General features: G+C 40.3%; 1 protein-coding gene across 4 annotated transcripts in view; it reads left to right on the top strand.

The window, feature by feature from the left end:
• The window catches only part of MTMR10 (myotubularin related protein 10), a 53,034-nt gene that overhangs the window by 20,897 nt on the left and 9,223 nt on the right, over nt 1–22,914 (top strand). For all 4 annotated transcript variants that reach the window (XM_013060098.2, XM_004759862.3, XM_045070756.1 and 1 more), the window contains 10 exons: nt 235–307; nt 1,021–1,163; nt 7,560–7,650; nt 14,361–14,526; nt 15,142–15,229; nt 15,312–15,400; nt 17,828–17,958; nt 19,185–19,254; nt 20,289–20,359; nt 22,607–22,776. In XM_013060098.2, the coding sequence (XP_012915552.1) occupies nt 235–307; nt 1,021–1,163; nt 7,560–7,650; nt 14,361–14,526; nt 15,142–15,229; nt 15,312–15,400; nt 17,828–17,958; nt 19,185–19,254; nt 20,289–20,359; nt 22,607–22,776 (1,092 nt within the window). The remainder of the gene's footprint in view (nt 1–234; nt 308–1,020; nt 1,164–7,559; nt 7,651–14,360; nt 14,527–15,141; nt 15,230–15,311; nt 15,401–17,827; nt 17,959–19,184; nt 19,255–20,288; nt 20,360–22,606; nt 22,777–22,914) is intronic.

Genomic DNA, 22,914 nt, shown 5'->3' with positions numbered 1-22,914 from the left:
ATATAAAAGTATGGAGAGAAAGGTGGAGAGAGTGCGAACGAACATAGCATGTGTTTCTTTCTCCTTTTCATGATTGCAGTATGTTCTGAGATACTTCCTCCTTAGAACTGTCATAGTTCTGGAGACAAAAGCATTTTGTTCTTTTTAGAGATAGTCATCATGGTAGAGTAAGGCAGTTACTACCATTTCAGGTTGTTGAGGAATGACCTAACATGAACATAATTTTTATTTCAGAAATTCCATTACAGAAACCTTCTTCTGGGTGAGCATGATGTCCCTTTAACATGTATTGAGCAAATTGTCACAGGTATGTAGTATTCTTTACTCAGTCCATAAAAGCTGATTCTCCTCAAGAAGTGTTGCTTGAAGACTCACACCTCTCAATCATTTGGGTTGGAATTTTATTTCTGTAGGTTTATGTCCCCCCTCCCTTTTATTTGAGTCCCAGGAATATTAATGAAAGAGAAGTCAATAAATTATTTTTTAAAACTTTTATTTATTTTAGAGAGAGAGGGAGAACAAATGTGAGCAAGGGGAGGGGAAGAAAGAGGGAGGGAAAGAATCTCAGAGTCCTCGTTGAGTGCCAGGCCCGATGTGGGGCTCAATCCCATGATCCTGAGATCATGACTTGAGCTGAAAACAAGAGTCAGATGCTCAACTGACTGAGCCACCCAGGTGTCCTGAAGTCAATAAATTATTTTTAAATGGAAATACAGCATATTTAGCTTTTTATGTTTTCTAAGTATTTGTCCTCTTTTTAATTAAAATTTTAAGCATTAAATGTATCTAGATGGTGGTGGTTTTATGCAAAGATTATTTAAAATATAGTCAAAAGCGAAGTTAAAATCTATCCCCTTTCCAAGTTCTGTAAATTGTAGACAAATATAAAAGATACCAGTGAAGCAGTGTTTAAGTAGGGGGTAACCTAATTATTTTCAGTAATAATTTGTTAAAGTATACTAAAGAGTGAGTGACAAAAAGAATTTTTACACTTTTTTTTCTTTATTTTTTCCTTTTTAGTAAATGACCACAAGAGGAAGCAGAAAGTCCTAGGTCCCAACCAGAAACTGAAATTTAATCCAACAGAGTTAATTATTTACTGTAAAGATTTCAGAATTGTCAGATTTCGCTTTGATGAATCAGGTCCTGAAAGTGCCAAAAAGGTAATACTATTAAGCTTTATCAAGTTTGGGGTTTTGCACTGTATTTGCCAGTATCAGTTCTGTGTGGAAGTTCTTTTTTCTAAGTTGCTCAGATTTTTTTTTTATCAGCTCCTACAATACTAGAAACTATGATGTAGAAATTAATCTATCTTTTGCACTTAAACCATTACCAGCTGGTTTCTTTCTTGGTTAGAACTTTAGAAAATACCTTAGAATGTCATCAATGAACTAAGTTAGACTTAACAAGTTACATAAGGGTTAGGTAAAGGTACAGTTATGGGAGAGGCGTAATAATTATTAGTACTTTAAGGAAATCTTAGTGAATTAATTTGAGAGCTATTCCACGGGAACAGCTAAAATCTAGGAACTTTTTAATTGGCTCTGTTTTTTCCCTGACTTCTGGGAATGTTTATTGTCTGCTCATGGAGTGAGTTTCATGGGCAAAAATTTCCACTTCCTTGATCCCACTTTTGGTTTTGGCAGAGGAGTGAAGCTGGTGGACATGTTGCCTTACAGGTCCAGGCCATGATGCAGCAAATGCAGAGAATATAACACTTTCCAGGAGAGGTCTGCTCCCACACACTGGGAATACAGGAACAGTTTCTTAGTGAAGTGGAACCTTCTCTCAGAAATGATTCAGCTTTTGCACCACCCCAGAATGCTCTGGTGCTCTTGGTTTCCATGGTTAGTAGACTTATTGCAGTGAATTTTCTGTTGATATCAAAATGAAGCCGTCAAAAAATTCTTAAGGCAGCTGTTTTCATACCCTTTGGTGAGGACATTGTGGATCTATTTTTAGAACTTCGAATCATCAGTTTCCTCACAGGAAGGCAAGCATAGATAAATATCTGAACATGCTGGACCTCAAAGACTAGATTATCTAGCAGAGTGTGGCGAGCTCTGTGGCTAAAAGTATTCAGGTGTAAAACCATCTTTCGGCATGCTCCATAATCAAAGATTCAACTAGGTAGCTGTGAGTCATTGGTTCACGTTTTGTAGGCCGCTTTCATCTTTTCAGTTCTGCAGTTTGTGATTTGGGCATTTTACTAACTTGAGATGCCTGCTCTTATGAAGAAGGACTTTTAAGACTATTTAGGTAGTAGGCTCATTATAAAACATTTTAGCTGAGTTACTTTTGAGCTTAAATATATACGTGTAATTTAATCAGTCAAAGTATCAAGAATCTGCTTATGAAAATCTTAATTTCAGAATGCATATCAAGAATAGGGACACCATTGCATGGAGCTCTGGGTATGGTACATAAACAATGAATTCTGGAACACTGAAAAGAAACTAAAAAAATGAATAAAAATTAAAAAAAAATAAGAACAGGAACACCATAGATCTTAAGAGATTTAGGACAGGATTTTTTTTTTAAGTAAGAAATTGATACAGTGGCCCAATATTCTTTCAGAACTTTTCCCTCTCTCCCACTGTCAACTATATTTTTCAGATGACTCTGTTTCAGTAATTAGAAATCATAATTATTTGGCCTCATTCTTGAGCCTTCTAAGAAATACCTGCTGGTCATTTTTTAAGTGTGAAGTTGTGTGCTTAGTTGAGAAGATTAGAGCAGAAACACATGAAAATTGAAGAGTGGTACAAAGTAGTGGCATAAAAGATGTTTTCACATAAGTGATTAGTTGCCAAATGAATGAAACAGTTGAGTGCTCTGGAAATTCAGGATATCCCTTGTCTTGTGCTGCTGGTAAGTGATGAAGGGGACTGCACGGAACTGTCTACATGAAACACCCTAGTCCAACTGTTTATGCCCTTTTCCAAGACTAGACTTCTGGCACAAATCCTTTCTCCTCTGTCTTAAAATATTAAAAGCATGTAACCTCAGGCCTGAAAGAAATGCTCTTTTTGTCTTTCGTACAGACATGTTATGGGTGGGGGTTGCAGGTGCAGAAAAGAAAATTGGAGGCAGTAAGAATATAAAGAGAATTTTTTTCCCTGACTTACGTTTCAGACACAGAGGTGAAGGCATGTATGCTGGCTTCATGAGTTAAAAAGAAGAATTCTAGCATATTCTTTTATTTCAAGTGAAAGTTTTCAACTAAAATTAGGTAACAGTTGGGGAGCTACAGCTTGATTTTTACCTCCTGGAAATTTTGAATGCTAAATTTTCTGTGGAAATGCTCTGATTTTATAAGTTGTTTTAAAATGACCAGATGCACATTCAGAGTTCTCTGGTGGGTAAACCACTGATTAGCTTTGAAATACCAAAAGCATTTATATTTCTGTTTGAAATATGAAATCTCAAAATGCTAAATTGGTTCATGTTTTGTTAAATATTGCTCTATAACCCTCTGGTAATCTAGTTGGTGTTGCCTAAATTGTGATAGGACAAAGTGAGATGACACTGTGCTTCTGCATCCATTAGCGTTCATCCTTCTCATCCTGGGTCTGTCACAAGTTAGCGTTTGGGACAGATCTGTATAAAGCAAAAAGGAATTTGATTTTGCAGAATTGGGTGTCTAGCCTCAAAGCAACTTGGAACCACCCTTTCCTTTTGCTGAGGAGCAAAAAAAAGAAATTGTTTTTAATGATTTATTACTTACAAAATATATATGTGTGTGTGTGTGTACATGTATATAAAGATGATAAGTGAAATGTATGCCCTTTATTTCTACTTTATTTTCAGATTAGTTGGTTGTGAACCACTTGTCAGGCATACTTTCTAAAAGTGAAAATTCAACCCATCTGTTTAAAGAATAGTTGGCTTTTCCTGAACTTTTTTTTTTTTTTTTTTTTGCTTTGAATCAGAGACTTACTCCTTGGTAGCTTTTGGAGCACAAAATAAGGAAACCAGTTCTGTTTGTCAGTGTGCTAGAACTTGCTGAGGTTTGAGCTTCTCCAGGGCCGCGCCCCCAGCTGGTCTTAGAGGAGAAACCAACTGTGGGCACTTCTGGCTTCTCTGTCCGTAAGATTGTCCTTGGTCCACAGATCACTTCAGAAGTAGTTTACTCTTTTCCCTCCATAATTTAATGTCTTTATTACCAAGATATTCTTCATTCCCTATGACAGCCAGGGCAGATGAACCATTTTCAGAAGCAGTGTTAAAAGATGTAGAGTTTTTCTAAAAATTTTTAATGCTATGGAGCACGTTGCAAAATTAGAATAATTTTACATGAAAATGAGACCTACTTTTTTGAGTCTTTCAAGCTCTTAGTGACGGAAGCTAGGAATATGGACGTAAGCTTTTTAAAGAGCGTGTACAGAAAAGCCTGAGGGAGAGGATTCTTGGCTTTATTTCTCTTCTCAAAATGTCCTACATAACAGCATGAATGTAACCCAGATAGCTCAAGTGATATGTGCCTTTATTTGGGTCCCCAAGAAGGCCCCTTGCTTAGGTTACGTAGAAGTAAGTTACACACACTTGTGATTACACTACTCAGCACCAGCTCTAGTTCAAGTTGTGCCCCCTGTTCCCTCCCCCCATCAGCCGTTGTGCAGGTGATTAACCAGCTTTGGTTTCACAGATTGTTCGTAGTCTTCTTGCACTGGAGATGCCATTAGGCACACTCATTTGTTTCCTGACCCTTTATAGATGTGGTGTGCTATTCTCAAGGGCTTTCTAAAAGTGGGCTACATTGGGTTTGCCTAGTTGGGTTTGCTTTGTTTGTTTTTGCTTTGTGACCATAAACAACATACTCCATAATGATCTGTGAATTTCTTTTGTGTAAACAAGGCCTGTGGCTGCTTTCTAAATGTGTCAGACAACGTGATATGCTCATTTCATTGGCTTAGAGGATTTTCCTTACTATGTTAGTAAATAATTTTGTCAACAGTATTTTTAGTGCAGCTGCTGCTATACGCAAAGCACCTTCAGAAAGCTGCTGAGGAAAACCAAAAATGCAGAAGTCTTCAGGTCTTCACTCTGCTCTGCACAGAAAGGTCTTTCCTGGTCTCCTCCTCTACATTATTAATCTACTCCCTTCTCTACCTCACCCTAACACCTCATATCCCTCCCCCGCTGGGCTTATTTTTTTCCTTTAGCTCTTATGATGATCTCACTATTGTTTTTCTTGTTTGTCTTGCTTCATGTCTGTCTTCCCCTTGTAGAATGTACGCTTCAAGAGGCTGGGGATGGGGATCTGGGTCTGTGTTGTTAATTGCTGCAGCCCCAGGGCTTTGGATGTGGTGGATGGGCAGGAAATACCTGTCCAATGAATGACAGAGGTAGCATCTACCCTTGAGGAATTGAATTTAATTTTGGAAGTAAAACGAAGAACCCCTATGCTTTTTCCATCTACACTCAAAACTATGTCATGAATACTTTGAAATTCATTCAGCTACACAAGCACAGCTAACAGAAGGGACACTTTATATCAGAGTGATTGTTCTTCACAGAGAACAGAAGGGTTTCTGCAGTTAATACTGTGAAATCAGCTTGGACTAGGAAGACTGTGAAGAGATTTAAGTTCAACGAAGCTTGTAGATACAGGGACAGCATGGTTGGCCGAGCAGTGGAGAAGGATTTCTCAGGCAGAGTGTGGCGGGTAGGTGGCTGGGAGTAAGGCAGGCAAAATATGAAATATGGGCAGATACGTTGTTCTTGACAGGAGACCACTGAGGGAACATTGGGAAAAGAAACGATGTCTGGTAGAGGAGAGCCAACGTGGTGAAGAATCAAGAATGAGATTTATTTTATTATGCAGGTATCTGGGAACCATAGCAGGATATTGGGAAACACAGTTGCTGGTCAGAATTTCCTCTTTAGAAGAGACTTCTTAGGCATTGTGGATTTTTTTTTTTTTTCCATAATACAGGGAAGCTCACAGAAATGCCGAAAGGTGAGTATGGCTTAAGAATATGGCTGTGGTAGTGCAGGGAAATGGAACAAAAGTGAAAGATAATCTTGAGGAAAGTACAACAAAGCTTATAAACTACATATGGTAACCAGAAGAATAGGAGGTGGTTGAGGACTACTTCAGGTATACGGAGGTCAGTAGTTTTGCTGCTGGAAGAAGCTCTCTGAGGAAGACTGTTCGACCGATTAGGGATGGGAATGTAGGTTACTGTCTCCTAATTGTGTAACTGGGACTGTTCTCAAAGGCTTTCCCTGTAGTCAAGAAAATTGAGGTATTACATAAAAGTTTCAAGAATCTTTCGTTATTGCTTTTAGTCAAAACTAAAACTAGTGATAAACTCCTTTTATTTGTGTATATATTCTAATTTAGTAAGACAGGAAACATTCTGTAGAAGACTTTTAGTATACTTGTTAAACAAGAACTTGACACATAGTTGACCTATTAGTAGAATTTGTGTCAACCCTCCCAAACACCACTAATCAACATGGACTAACAACTAAACTTTTCCTGCTTGCTCCCTGTCAGAAATATATTGTTTTGGCGTAATGCTTTTTCTTCTAAATAATATTTAATCTTTTTAAGTAAGATCTTCTCTTCTCTCCTTTCATATGTCTTAAATTTCTTCTTTCTGTTCCAATCATTTAAGAATATTTTCTTCTGCAGTCTATCCAGGGCGTTGTCAACATAGAGCACTGTCCGTCCTTCCTTCTCTCCAACAGCAGTTGGAAATGATATCAACCATATTTCCATGTATGGCGCTTCTGCAGAGGCCAAGGCATGCATTAAGATTTAATCCTTACTGTAGCCATAGGTATTATCTTCATTTTACAGTTGCTCAAACCAAGGCTCAGAGAGGTGAACTGATTTTATATCATTTACAGGGCAAGTGTTTGGTAGACACTATGATTCATGGCCTGATCTGTTCGATGGAGAAGCCCACACTCCATCCTAGACGTAGTCTCAAAGCATTTTCTTAAACACAGTTGTTTGGTTCTTTTAATGAGTCACCCTGTACTTTTTGGGTTTCTTGCTAATTTTTACTTTTTTGTGATTGTAACTTTCCTATTAAGTCTAGTTATTTTTTAATCCATGAGGTTATGAACATTAAAATTTCATACCTTACATTAAGCCTTCCAGATTGCTGGTATTAAATCATTACAGTCCACCAAAAATGAAACTTTTTTTAATCCTTTCTTTAGGAGTATGTATGTATATATATCTATATCTATATCTCTTTCTGTATGTCATTACCTTTTTGGAGAATGCTTCTTTAGGTTTCAAGTTTCTTTATTTGAATAAAATTACTTTCCTGTTAAAATTCACAACAAGCACTTAATAAATACTTAACCTTGTACTCCCTAAAGATTATAAACAGTGTCCTGGGGGCACAACAATGAATGAGATACCTGGCCGTAGGGAGCTTTTTCCCATTCTAACTTCAACAGAAAAAAACACGTAAATAAGAATCTATAATCACTGGCCCACCCAAGATGATGCTCCCAGTAACCAAGGCCTTATTGTACATTTCATTTAAATAAGTGTGTTAAAAATCAAATTCTAAATGTAGAATTTTTCCTAGGTATGCCTTGCAATAGCTCATTATTCCCAGCCAACAGACCTCCAGCTACTCTTTGCATTTGAATATGTTGGGAAAAAATACCACAATTCAGGTAAATATGAAAATACTAAATATTGTAACTAACTTTACATTGTATAAGTTTTATTCTTATGTTTATCAGAGGCTTCCAAGTACATGAGCTTTAATGATTGTAGAATTATTAGCTTCATAACTGCTACAGAGTAAAGCACTATATACTAAAAGAGGCGAGATTTGTTAGATTATTTGTTAGAAAGTGACCAGGAAGAACCTGTAAGTAGCTATAAACATAGGTTTATAAGAATCATGTTAGGTCTTTTACCAATGGTCCCTGGCTTGTATTTTATAGACAAGAAAGATCCCCCTCCTCCCCATTTTTAATTGATAGCTTGAGTTGAAATAGTCTAAACTTTTAAAGAAAACAGAAAATCAAAAGATATTTGAAATGCATGATCTTTTCTGACATGGTGTAATTTTATGCAAAAGCTGAAGTGGTTAAACTTTTTAGTGGAGAGATCATCATTGAGGTCATCAAAATACTGAATTTATATTTCTTAATAAAACTGATGAAAGAAAGAGGAGCATTTGTCCAAAGGACAAGTACATTCCAGGCAGTTTTTGTAAAAGTAAAGTAGTACTATTCATATACTTCCTGACTATGTGATTATTCAGTGATGACATCACCAAGGAAAATTCCAGATGATCATTCTGTACATTTCTTACATGCAAATTTAATTTTAATCAGCCATTTTTAAAAATCTGATAAAGGGAAGAGGAAAAACAAAGGGGTCATGTCTCATATTAGCCCTTTGTGGATTAGGGACCACAGGTTGACTCAACGTACTAAGGCACATGTTCTCCCACTACTAAGGAAGAAAAATAAATCCATTATGTATTTACAATCAAAGATCAGTTCACCCTAACATGGTCGGGAAAAGGATCTTACAAATTATTAATTATACTGGTCTTTCATTCTATTATCTCAAAACATAACATACTATAGTGATTTAACCAATGTAATAAAAGCATATTTGAGTATTATTATATTGTAAATACATTAAAATGTAGGAAAAATACAGAGTATCTACAGGTGCATATGGTATAAGTATATTTTCACTACTCTAAAAGATCTTTGTAAACACCATAGAGATGGTATGTGAAAGTCACGCTTTGCAGAGGGAGTAGCTCTTATCATATAGTGTTGTATTTATAGAAATGAAAGACAAAGTATTTGTAACTTAATTTTTCTTATCAAAATGTAACCAATTGTAACTTAGGCTTGAACAAATTATTTTTAAAGTTTATTTCTTAATATAAATTATACATTCACTTATTGTCTAAACATAAAAGTATTGTAGATCCGGCATTGCTCATTAGGTGAATATTTCTTTGGGTCATCATCAAGCTACAGACCATGATCATCAAGGTTATTTTCAGTAAGATCCTCACCCACACTTGCAAGAGAGTAGCTGAAATGAAAGTTTCAAGAAGTCCGAGAGTTCTAAGAGTCTTTGATTCCCACTTTAATTTATGATAAGATCAATTCTTGATGCTTTTTTTTTTCTAATAGAAATGACTCTGTCCAGGATATAGATTCATGATTTCTGCAGTTATGTAATGACCTGAGCTCAGCAAATGCACTAAACTTCATTATGCGTTTGGGAACCTGATGCCTGCTCTGGTTACTTCTCAGTTTTCTTCATCCATTCCTTGTGGGCATCTCTGGGTTAACAATACCTTAAATATTTATTCTACCCATAGCTCTGCTAGGGGATTTTCTTATTTACATCAATCGGTTCTGTATGTCTTCTTATATAAAGCTTTGTTGATAAAGTTTGATAATTAATACTTAAAATATTCAGGGACACTTTTTTTTATTACATCCTTCAGTCACCTCCTGCTTTAACAGGTACTTCATAAACATAACACTTGGCCAGAGTTTTGTTACAATTCCTCATAGGGTAACACCCTTTAATATCCTTCCGTGCTGTTGCAGAAGCATAAACTGCATCCTTAAGATCAAAAGAAGCCTGAACTATCCACACACTGCAGTCAGAATTCATTAATTTGTGAGTGAAAGATGCCCAATAATCCACTCTTGAACTTCTGGATGCCACCTTGATTCATTGGCTGGATTAAAGAATAAAGAAGTCCTTTTTGCAGGCAGGTAGGTGACAAAGCTGTTTCCACGAATAAGGTCTGGAGTTAGAGGATATCCCCTGCAGTTATCTAGGGAAAGACTCTCTTAGATGGCCTTAAGCACTCTGAGGTTTTCTTCCATGTTCGGCATCCCTTGAGTGAAAACACCATCTCTGCAGAGCTCACCAGTCATCCAAGTACTTCTGTGAGGATCCCGAAGTAAAGGATGTTGTGTAGCACCCCTAGGCTTGGAATCCCTCAGGAGGCGCTGGCACAAACACACAGTGGTTCTGGGTTCTTTCTTTCTTACCTTGAAAGAAACCACAAGGATTCTGCTTTCATCAGTCAGGTTGTTATTGGGCAGATAATGTCACAAAAGTACAGATGGATTTTTGTAATAAAATTGGTAAGATGTCAGATTATGCTTCCAGTCTGGAGAATTGAAAACCTCATGAATTTGGGGTACCTGGGTGGCTTAAGTCAGTTAAGTGTCTGACTCCTGATTTCAGCTCAGGTTGTGATCTGGTGAGATCGAGCCCTGCATCAGGCGCTGCCCTGGGCATGGAGCCTACTTAAGATTCTCTCTCTCCCTCTGCCGCTGCCCCTCCCCTGCTCAAAAAAAAAGAAAGCAAGAAAGAAAAGAAAACCTCACGAAGTTATCTGTAGCCTCAGTGTTAGCAACTCTACTCCAGGGCAGACACTGACCTTGCAAATGCTGTGATATAATCTCAAGTTGTCATTTAGTCTCAGGGCAGAAAATGTTCATTTTCAATGGTTTATTTTATTTTGTGATTTTCTCCTTTTTATTAACCTAGGCCTTGGTATTAGATTTTTTCCCATTAAATGCTTATTTGAAAACCACTTGCAGAGTACATAGTCCATTTGAAACTGTAGACATTTTTAAAGTTTTTTGCCTGTTGGTTCTTTTAAGATTCTCAGTGTAGCTGTCTCTTGAATACTAGTGATTCCCAACCAGCGTCCTGTATCAGAATTCCCAGAGGAGCTTTTAGAAATGCAGCCATACCAGCTGTGCCCAGGCCCAAAGCCCAAGTCTCCTGGTTAGAACTACTTTGTTGACTCACCCTGTTGAACATAACATCACAGCTTTGTTTTTACAAAACTCGACATCCTTGATGACTTCTTGTTCCTGCAGTATTGTCAAAGCGATAGGCTTTCTTCTCATATGTTGACCATTTTTACTGTCTTTGCTGTTCTTTGAGGCCATTCTAAATGTAGATGGCAGTAGTTAAGTGGAAATTCTCTGATAATTTTAGCACGGCATGGGATCCAGACTTCTGAGCTGTGTCACAGAGGATAGCCAAGATGGGGCACCTGGATGGCTAAGTTGATTGAGCGCATTCAGTTCTTGATTTTGATTCAGATCATAATCTCGGGGTCCTGGGATCAAGCCCTGCGTCGGGCTCCGCACTCAGTGGGACGTTTGTTTGAGGATTCTCTCTCTCTCCCTCTGCCCTTCCCCCCACCCCGCTTATGCACACGTGTGCACATGTGTTCTTCTCACCCTCACTCTCTGTCAGATAAATAAATCTTAAAAAAAAAAAAGAAGAAGGTAGCCAAGGTCAGGAGTGCTTACTATCTGGTTTTCACTTTTAGTTGGCTGAGGAGCTGTCCTAAAGCCTCAGGTAACTCTGAGGGGAGCTGGATCTTCGTAATATGACTGATCTTGCCACTGTGTTGCTGCATGCATTAGTAATCCGCTTGAAGAGCAGGCCACAGGCATCTGGCCTTTTGGACTTTCTGGAAAGCGTTAGAATTTCCACACTCTCTGATGCCATATTAAACATCTGCTGCACATTCTCTAATAAGCTGTCACTGAAGAAGATGTAAACATATAACCTAGCTCTAGTTGTTGAGAAATGGACAGGTTTTCAACAACCAAAACCTGTAAAATAGTAAACAGTGTAATATCTTATCGGTTCTCTCACCTGATCTTCAGAAGCTTTGTCTTTTCGTAGTTAGACCAGACTACATCTTTCTAGAGAAACTGTCTCATAAACTGTGTGTTCTCAGTAGCTTACTAAAGTCTATAACTTCAAAACACTCAAAAGTGCTCCATTCTAGACTCCTAGCTGAGTGTATCCTGCCAAACTATTTGCATAGATAGCTCTTTAAAAATGGTGAATGTGCTCTTTATTACTTCTTTTTTGGTGGTGGCTGTCTCATCGCGTGGTGAGGACCTCTGATAAAGTGTTGACTGGTAATCAGGATAGCAGGCATCATTTCTGTTCCGGATTTTTATAAAGATGATGTTTACTGTGTGTTTCTGGTAATTACCCTTTATCAAGTAAGGAATTTCCCTTTGATTCCTAGTTTACTGAAGTTTGTTTTTTTTTAATTATGTGTAGGTACTGAACTTGATAAAATATTTTTCTGCATTTTGAACTGATCATAAGGGGTTTGTTTTTCCTCTGTAATTTGATCGCATGATGAATTATATCTTCTAATGTTGAATAGCTTTCTGTGGTTTTGGTGTTCTGGAACACTGTGAGTAATGTGACAGTTGCCTGGACATTCCATGAAGGTTCTGCCTCCCAGAGAGATGACAGCTCTCAAGTTTCTCAGCAGACTTTGCTGTTATAGCTCCTCTGGAGAAGGCTCTGTGATGGAGTGGCACTCCAGGATATGTGCTTGGCTTTAGCGTTTTACTATTAAATAAGCTCTGCTGAAATCAGAATGGGTAATTCAGATGCCACTTAAAGCATAAAATTCAAAATTCTGAACATGGTGCATAAGACCCTCTCTAATCTAGAGTAGCGCAGTCCAGGAAGGGAAATGTTCTCTCCTCTGCATTTTCTGGTATAGGAACCTCTAGCCACATGCAGCTGTTCAGCACTGGAAATGTGGCTGGTACAACTGAGGACCTGCATACTTTATTTTATTTCAATCACACATGTGGCTAATGGCTACTGTTCGGGGCAGCAGAGACCAAGAGTCTTGGCTCCATCTCATTTTCCAGCCTCTCTTCCACCATCCCTTGCATCCCTCGTGCTCTAGCTGGTATTCTACAATTACACCATGTTTTTTATGTTCGGCTTTACCCAGCATGCCTACCTTCTTCTCATCTCGCCAGCCACCTGGCAACATTGGGCTCCTTCCTTAGGTCTCTGTTCAAGTGTGGTCAGATCCTGAGGTCTTTCGTGCCCCGGCCTCCGTCTCCAGTGAGTGCCAAGGGCGTCCTCCCCTGGGCTGTCGTTGCGCCTGTACATCCTGCTCACTGTGACTGGGGCCGAGCTTACCCTTCACTGTCTTGTTGGCAGTCTCAAGATATAGATAAAACTGCACTCATTTTTAAATTTTCAGGCCTTAGCACATGGGAAGTTCTCCAAAAATACCTGTCTGCACCAGGTGTTAATAAATGGTCCACAGAAGTGGGCATGGCATGTTCTTGGGACAGTGAAGGGGTTTCTGTGGTTACAGGGCAGCACGGGGCTTAGGCAGTAATGAAAGGTCAGGTTGATTATCTAAGGGCTTTTTAAGCAAAACCATTTAGGTTATGCTTTAGGAAGTTGGAAAATGACCATGAGGGAAAGTTTGGGTCAAGGGTATAGCATCACGAAAGCACCATTTGGGGGCATTGGTCATGTAGCAGGCTACAGACTATTTGAGTGCTGCAGAACGTCGTGTCGGGGATGTCAGACTAGAAACTTGCTACCACCATTGCCACCTGCAGCAGTGAGACACAGGACCAGGAAAGATTGTGTCGTCTGTCACCTCAGATTGCCAGGGTAGATGAGGCTGACTGCTGAGACACTCTTTTTCCCTCTGGTCACTCTGTTGGTTTTCCTGAGTCTGTGGGCATGTCACAGAGGACAGCAGTTCTCCATGAGAGAGGGCTTCTTGCTGAGGAAATTCAAGTGTAGGCCCTCTGCTGAAATCCCCAGATGGGAGTGGCCCTGTGGTGGATGGAGTACAAGGAACCCTTGTGAACTTATCAAAGGAAATTTGAGTAGATACAGGAGACCAAGGATTTTATAATGAACCGTAGAAAAGAGTGGGGCGTCAATATTAGGCGGATAAAAGATTTGGTCAAGAGCAGACATGTTTGGATGCATTCATTGTTCCAGGCAAAACATATGGAAAAAATGAGCAAGGATTTGAATTTACCCCACAGTTTAGGGCAGGGGGATGAGGGAGGCTTGTGAGTGGCTTCCATGAAACGATAGGGTAGAAGACCATGGAAGAGGAGAAGAGCTGGGCAGCAAGCATTGTTCCTCATTTCGGGAAGATCGTCAGTAATGGGGAGGAGCGAAAAATGTCTATCTAGCGCGGTAGCTGGAGTGGTGCAGCTTAGTCTCGTGAAAATCTTTTCAAAATCAAGGTGACCTATTTGAGTTTGAAGGCAGAGGAGAAAGGGCCAGTAGAAGGACAGAAAACCAACGGTGCTGAGGGAGTCAGGAAAGAGCTGATAAGGACGAAACAAAATGAGTTCTTCGAAGAGGAGGGCTGCCTCTTTCTCCGGACCGTTGGGAGCAGTCGGAGCATCTGAGGGAGACTTGAGAGACTCGCAGGGAGCAGGCAGGCGTCCCGTCCGCACGGGTTCCTAACAGGCGCCGAGAGCGGAGAGGGTGCGTGGGACGAAATGGGACCTTGAAATAAAATTAATCATACCGCTTTCTCTTGTAGCCAACAAAATTAATGGAGTACCCTCAGGAGGCGGCAGTGGAGCTGGCAGCACCCAAAAAACTCCGCTCTTCGAAACATACTCAGACTGGGACCGAGAAATCAAGAGGACGGGTGCCTCCGGCTGGAGAGTGTGTTCTATTAACGAGGGTTACATGATCTCCACTTGGTGAGTCCAGACTTCTTATGCGTAATAATCAGACTCTGCTCTCTGGTGACTTCCACGTTACCGTGAATGGAACATTTGTTTTTAATAGTGCTTCCATGGGTGTTTTAAAGATAAGGGAAGGAGAGAGTTTGGGCGCAGTGAGCCTGCCTGCTAGGAGTTGCTGTCCAGGCAGTGTCCTGGAGTCTGGGTGTATTCTGGGGTTGGAAATGGTTAGAAGACGGAGAGAAGGAGCTAAAGCTTCTTGGGTTTGAGGCTCGGGTTTGGTTTTGTCTTCTGTACCTTTTGTCCTTGCCCGTAGAGAACAAAGATGGATATGTTTTTCAGAAACCGAATACATCTTTGATTAAAAATCATTTTGGAGAATATTTCACGCATCTCCTTTGGCTGTTTTCCATTGCTATAAATATTAGTTCTGTGATAATTGACCCCATGATACATGTTTTAGGCAGAGATGTCTAGGGTCTGCCTCGTCTTCCACGGTAGATGCCAGCCATGTGGCCGTCAAGTAGGGAACACACTAAATGGGCATAAATGTGTATACATGGCATCTGGAAAGTACATTTACTTGCCTAAAGCACAGGACTGTTGTGTCACAGTTTGCTTTTTCCTCTCCAGCCTTCCAGAATACTTTGTAGTGCCAAGTTCTTTAGCAGACCAAGATCTGAAGATCTTTTCCCATTCTTTTGTTGGAAGAAGGATGCCAGTAAGTGATGTCTGTTGGATTTCATTCACTCCGATGTCTTTTTCTTCTGCCCAGTTAAGTAAAGGCTCTGCTTCTCTCCTAGCTCTGGTGCTGGAGCCACTCGAATGGCAGTGCTCTTGTGCGAATGGCCCTCATAAAAGACGTGCTGCAGCAGAGAAAAATTGACCAGAGGTAATCAAGACATGGCTGTTGTTACTTGGGACATTTTAGTTATCCTAAATGAGTACAGTAAACTCCTGACTACTTGAAAATAGTTGGAAAATGGCATAGTTTTATTAATTAGTTAGCAGCATGTATTCTGTACATGAATTACCATTTTGAAAAAAAATGTGCATATATTAAAATTAACATTGAAGTTTATACTAAACATAATTTAACCCTTTGGCTTCTAAGACACCAGAGGATCTTACGTTGCTGACATCTTGCTATACCAGTGTCACCTTTAACATACTTCCAGAGTGCAGTGGTTTCTGGTTGAGATACTTCAGGATAAATCAGACTTCTCTATTAGTAGGTGTGTCTAAGGTCTAAGCTCCTTGTCATTAAAGCAGTGGGCATTCAGCAGGCAGCAGCCATCACTGCTGTGCTCTGTCTGTCCCTAAAGCGCTCTGCTCCTTCCCACTCTCCTGCAGCCCCTCTTTCTCACTGGTACTGTGTGCCCTCTGCAGCCCTGGCTCTTTGCAGACTACCTAGAAGCTGTCTGAAGCCACTGCTTCCTATTCTCTATTTCCTTCTTCAAGAAGTTCATCTGTGGCTGTGGCTTCATTGATCATAAAATTTATATCTCTAATGTGACATCTTTTCTGGAAGTCTCTCTCTCTCTCTCTTTTTTTTTTTTTTTTTAAGATTTTATTTATTTATTTGACAGACAGAGATCACAGGCAGAGAGGCAGACAGAGAGAGAGGAGGAAGCAGGCTCCCTGTTAAGCAGAGAGCCCGATGCGGCGCTCGATTCCAAGACCCTGGGATCATGACCTGAGCTGAAGGCAGAGGCTTTAACACTGAGCCACCAAGGTGCCCCTCTTCTGTGGAAGTCTTAAAGGCCCTTTAAACTCATGATGTCCAAACTCAGATGCCAGGACAGGCACCGTGCCCTCTCCCAGCCTGTTCTCAGAAACCCAGGAATCATCCTGGATATGTTCTCTTCCTCTTCCTTCCCCACATTCAGTTCATCAAATTCTGTCTCTTTCTCAAAATCTTACAAACCCATGTGTATCCACTTCAGCTTCACCCCCAGTATGTCAGGGGCCCTCATGCCTTCCGTGTCTCACCAGTACCAGGCCTGTTACTCCGGGCCCTGGCCCCGTGGACTGTGCCGGGGCTTTCCCACCTGATGTACACTGGTGCTCTTCCCTTTCAGGCTGGCTGTCTTCATCCTTATCCTCACGCACTCTCTACCCCACCCGCTCAGTGCTCACTCATTCTTTATATCTCCGTTCAGACATCATTCCTGAAAGTAAGCTGTCCCTCACCTCCTAAATTAGATCAGGCCTCGAGTTATACATTCTCCATGGCTGTTTTCATTGTAACACTTACTTCGGTTTTTAATTGTATATGTGTGTTAGTTTGGTTACTGCCTGTCTTTGCTATGAGGCTGGAGCTAAAGGGACTACGTTTTGGACACCGCTGTACGTTCAGCACTCAGGAAATACCTGCTGTATCAGATACTTATTCAATACTTACAAAATAGATGAGGACAAAGGAACAGATCTTTGAAAACTGGCTCAGAGAGCCTCAGATTGTATATTACACACTATTATTGGTATAGCCAGCCAGATGCTAGGGTTTTTTTCCACACTGCCATACCTAAGAAAACCATGTTTGTTGAAGCAAATAGCCGACAAGTGACCCTCAAAGGAGGTTTCTGGAAAGGAGGGTGACTGCCTTCACATAATCTCTGATGGATTTTTTGCCTTGGTCACGTTGAAAGTGACCTGTCTGTCGTGTCATGCTCCGAGGCCAGTGTTGACTGCCATGTCTGCTCCTGAAGTGCTCAGGAAGGGGCACAGCTATTAGAGGGAAGCCTGCAGCACTGCTGGGCCAGGGTTCTTTCTAAACTCTTAATCTTTTTAATCTTTTAACTTTATTAAGCTGCAAATTGTTTTAATTCCTTTGTTTTCCCAGCTCTCCCACCCTTCATAAGTAAGACAGATTGTCTTCGCTGTCTGCGCTCTCTCCACCCCCTGTTCCTTAGGCTCATCAGCTCAGCCCTACTGCTCTTCTCTAGGATTCTCCACAACTGAGCTTGTGTCCACCAGAGGACCTTTGCCCTGACTATACCTCTGCCGAGAGCACTTACCCACCAATCTTGCATGGCTTCTAGTCATTTGGGTTTTGACTTCAGTATCATTTTCACAGAAAAGCCTTTCCAACCACGTGACCTGAACTAGCCTGTATTCATTCGGTGAAGCCACCATGGCCCCTTGTTACTTATTCATTTATCCTACCATCACTAAGCATAGAAGCCCTATGAGAGCAGAGGCCCCACCGGTGTCATTCGTCTGTCTCCAGCCCTTAGAGTAGTGCTTTAGCTCATAATAGGTCTTCAAAAAATATGTGTGGCATGAATGAATGACTCAAGGATTTTGTCTTTATTAGGATTTGTAACGCAGTTACTAAAAGTCATCCACAGAGAAGTGATGTTTACAAATCAGATTTGGATAAGACCTTGCCCAATATTCAAGAAATACAGGCGGCTTTTGTGAAACTTAAGCAACTATGCGTTAATGGTAATTTCATTTTGTGTGTGTGTGTGTGTATATATCTGTATATATATGTATGTATATAATGAATGGGGGTTACAGCATTGCATGAGGTATGTTAGAAAAAGTTATATTCCTTGAAAATACACAAATAGACATATTTAAGTTGAGGCTCATTGAAATATCTACAAATTATTAAATGTGACAATATCAGAAGCTCTTAGAAAATGAGGTGTTTAAACTGCTTTTTGTTTTGGAGGAAAGAAATAAACCAATGAAATCACTTTCAAAGCGTGAACTGTCATGGTAGGATCATTTGGTAAAAGTGCCAAGGAGAACAGTGAGCTTACCTTCCAGACAAACATACTGAGATTTTAATGCAGACAGTTACGTTGTGAGATATGGAACTTGACATGGATTTCAGACAGAGCCGTGTTGTAATCTGTGTGGCCTCCGAGTTCTAATCCTGTGTTTGAGCAGGTGCTTCTCAGGTGCTTTGAGTGTGTCCCAGGGAGGGGGTGGCTCACGAAAGCATCTTTGGTGTGAAGTGAGTCCTTCCCAAAGGGTGCCCAGAGAGGGCCCCTTGTTACCCAGGAGCGAGGAGAGGCAGCTACTGGGGCAGGTCTGCAACGGTGAGGGGGCACTGGCCTGGAGGGAGAGCTGGCGGGGATGGGGGGAGTGTTAAGAAAGTACAGTGACATGAATGATTTTCGGCTGTCTGATGGAATGTGACCAGAGCCTGGAGTTCATGAGGTGAGAGACACCTGGAGACAGGCCGGGCGGGACTGGGGAGGGCATGCAGGCCCTGCCAGGAAGGTGTCCTTGTTCCTGCCGTGGTCACAGACACCGTGTCCTGAGAGGCAGGGCAGACGGCAAGGGAGGTGGAGAGAGACAGGGAGGGCAGGTTTTGCCGGCAGGAAGCTGTGAGTGCGAGCTCCAGATTCCAAGCAGAGGCTGCCCAGGAAAGCGAGAACCACTGGCTGTTGGGAGCAGAGAGGTGCTGAGACTCTCCAGAATTTCCCTGAAAGCCAGAGTGAAGGAAACCAAGGCCCAGGAATCCTTGTTTTTTTTATAGGCTTGTACCATGTCTCTTAATGTTTGTATTGTTAAATGAAAATGCATAATATTTTCTTAAAGCTAGCTTTTAAATATGAAAAACTGTGATGTATATCACTTAATTCTGATACTGGTCACGTAAAGTTCTTTAAAATGCCTAAACATGTATGTGTGTATAACTGCCATATTTATTGCAGAGCCTTTTGAAGAAACTGAAGAAAAATGGTTGTCTTCACTGGAAAATACTCGGTGGTTAGAATATGTAAGGTTTGTACAGCCACTTTCTTTTTTTGAACTTAACTTTTTTTATTTTGAAATAATTACAGACTCACAGGAGGTACAAAAACAGTGCAGTGCTCCATTTACTCCTCACCAGCTTCCCCCAGTGGTAACATCTTCCATACGTAGAAGATGGTGTCAAAACCAAGTGGCACGGGGCACCTGGGTGGCTCAGTTGGTTAAAAGCATCTGCCTTCTGCTCAGGTCATGACCTCAGGCTCCCGGGATTGAGTCCCGCATCAGGCTCCTTGCTCTGCAGGGAGCCTGCCTCTCCTCCTTCCTGCTGCTCCCTGTGCTTGTGCACTCTCGCTCTGTCAAATAAAATCTTTAAAACAAAACAACACCACACCCAAGTGGTATAATGTATAGGCCTTATTCATATTTCATCCATTTATTCGTGTTTCCGTGTGTGCGTGCGGCGGTCTGTGTATCTGTGCGCGTATAGATCCCTGCAGCTGCCACAGTCAGGATAGAGACCTGCTCTGTCACCACAGGGCCTCCGTGCTGCCCCTTCAGAGTTGCATCCCCCCCCCCCTGTCCCTGCAACCACTGATCTCTGTGTTTTGTGATTGTGATTTCAAGAATGTCATGTAAAGCCGCTGGGTGGATCAGTGGGCTAAGCCTCTGCCTTTGGCTTAGGTCGTGATCTCAGGGTCGTGAGATCAAGCCCTGCATTGGGCTTTCTGCTGGACAGAAAGCCTGCTTCCCTCTCTCTCTCTTGTCTGCCTTTCTGCCTACTTGTGATCTCTCCCTCTCTGTCAAATAAATAAATAAAATCTTTAAAAAAAAAAAATGTCATGTAAATTAATCCCCTTTTTATAAAAGGGTTAATGAGTTTCCCTGATTAAAAAAATCAGAAGATACTCTGTTGAATAATCATATAAATACTGATGAAATTCATAAAGGTTATTGAGAATACAGTTTAGTAGAATATTAGGTGTGTTTGATTTCATATACTTTAAAAGGAATATTTATAGTGGAAATCTGATTTTTTGACAGTATTTTTCCCTTTCTCTTTCCAGGGCATTCCTTAAACATTCAGCAGAACTCGTGTACATTCTAGAAAGCCGGCATCTCTCCGTCATCCTACAAGGTAATTTGTTACCAGTGACACTGGTCACTATGCCAGGCAGCTCGGTGACTGTAGTCCATTCAGTCACATGACTCCTAGCCATCTCTTACTGTCCACAGTGCCACCAGACACTACAGCTTCGGCACCTCAGTTGAGGACAGCTGTGGTCCAGCGGCAGCAGACAGAGAAATAGAAGGGAGTCTGCCCTGAGTTAAACCTTCCTTCCTATAGCATGAGAAGTGTGGGTCACAGCTCCCACTGGAGTCATACAAAGTGTTAATCTTGGCAGAGCATCCTTTCTCTCTAATCTTACGACGTTTTGAATTCATACAGATTTCAGTTTAAATGCCTTTGGATCACGCTGGATTGGACTCTAAAGAGAGTTGGGTATCAAAAAATTGAGTTGAATAGCCAATAATGTGAAGTTTGTCTGATGTTTAGGAGCAGTACAGTACAATATAAAAATATTTCAGTTAAGCAAAGGATAATTATATGTGAAATAACTTTACAGCTAAAAGAATTTCTAAGCTAACCAATGATGAAGTTTCATAAACCATGAGCTACCTTATTTTATGACATTCACATTGCTTAGTTTATGAATATGCTATGCTACTAAAGCTTACAAAAGTATTTTTACTAACTGTCGAATTTAACTGACTTGAGCAAAGTAAAGATATTTAAAACCTTTCGGGGGAGAAAAGAATAGTGATGCACTATTTCAAGTAATCCTTAACTGATGCAGTCAGAGTTATTTAATTCACAAATGCCTGCAGAACCCAGCAACCCAGTAATCTGTCCTCTGAGCCAGTGGGTCTTCTTACCCTATTGCAAAATCCTACTTAGCGCATGTTTTGAAGCATTTGTTATAATACAAAAGGCTTAGAAGAGATACCAAGCCTGCATTTTACTAACAATTTTTTTTGCAGAACATGTTTTTGAAATAGGTTATTATTCACTTAGTTTAAAATTCACCCATTTTGAGTGTAGGAATCATTATTTTTTAGTAAATATACAGAGTAACTGTAGAGTTCAGAGTCCAGTTTTAGAAATTTTTTATCACACCAAAAAGATTCCTTGTGTCCAAGCCCCAGACAACCATTAGTCTGCTCTCTGTTTCTGTAGATTGGCTCTATCTGCATGTGTCATGGAAACAGTCATATAGTATGTGATCTGTTGCTTCTTGCTTCTTTCATTTAACATACATGCTTTCGAGGTTCATTCATGTAGCATGTAGCATTTTTTTTTTAATTTCTGAATAGTATTCTTTTGTCAGTACCACATTTTACTTATATATTAGCTATTGATGGACATGGGTTTATTTCCATGTGTGGCTGTTATGAATTATGCTGCTGTGAACATTCCTTTAAAAGTCTTCATGGGGACATACTTGTTTATTTCTTGTGGGTAGGTGCATAGAAGCGGAATCCCTCAATTCTAGGAGTTACCATCCTTAAAGAATGATGTTGGTTGTGGGTTTTCATAGATTCCTCTTATGAGGTTGAAGTATGTCTGTATTCCTCATTTAATGAGAGTTTTTATTGAGAATGAACTTTGGATTTTGATCACACAAATAATTTTTATGCATCTAATGAGATGATTATGTTATTTCTATCATTGATTTTATTTATATGAAGTGTTACTTTGTTAGATGGATGTTAAACCAACCTTGCATTCCTGGAATAGATTCTTGCATTCATGAGATAATTTGACTTGCTCATATTTTGTTAATGATTTTATAATCTAATTACAAGGGATACTGGTAGACATTTTCTTTCCTGATTTCTTTCGCTGGCTTCGATATCAGGGTATTTACTGGCATTATTGAAATGGATACAAACTATAAAAGATGGGAGGAAAATGTTTGCCACCTTTTCAGGTGATGGTGGACTGTCCCATCCCCCCTCATTCACTTCTGAGTCACCATATGGAGTTGCCAGTAGAAAAAGTATATTTAATGTTCTTAGGAAACAGAAGTAGAACAGACTCATGCAAGATTTCCACCACAAATCACTGAAATGTAAGAAGTATGAGGGCTGTTCTCTGTTTTCTGGAAAATATTCATGTATAAAAGACTATCTCCCATTAGACACTAATTGATCTGAAAGTCTGTAATGCTTTAGAGTTGCTGGAATCCAGTGAACTTTCCTAATTTGGATTATTTTCAAGGCAGCCTAAGCAGAGAGTAATGTATTATCCACTTTATTCTTTCTTCCCCTTCTCTCAGCATTTTTCTAAGTAGTATTCATTTTCTTTCCATTTTCTTGACAGAGGAAGAGGGAAGAGACTTGAGCTGTATTGTAGCTTCTCTTGTTCAAGTGATGCTGGATCCCCATTTTAGGACAATCGCAGGATTCCAGAGTCTGATCCAGAAGGAGTGGGTCATGGCCGGATATCAGTTCCTAGACAGATGCAACCACTTAAAGAGATCCGAGAAAGAGGTAACAGAATCATAATGCTCCCTGGGAGGGAATCTTTAAGTGTATACAAGATAAAATTCACGTCATCCTGTGAAGGGGTGTTCTGTCTGTAAAGAGATGAGGAGCCTTTTTAAATGTTGCATTTGGTACCTCTTAGCT

This window comes from Mustela putorius, unplaced genomic scaffold (assembly GCF_011764305.1).
Source record: "Mustela putorius furo isolate JIRA1106 unplaced genomic scaffold, ASM1176430v1.1 tig00003972_pilon_pilon_pilon, whole genome shotgun sequence".
Classification (NCBI taxonomy): domain Eukaryota; kingdom Metazoa; phylum Chordata; class Mammalia; order Carnivora; family Mustelidae; genus Mustela; species Mustela putorius.
This window is presented reverse-complemented; position numbering and strand designations above follow the sequence as displayed.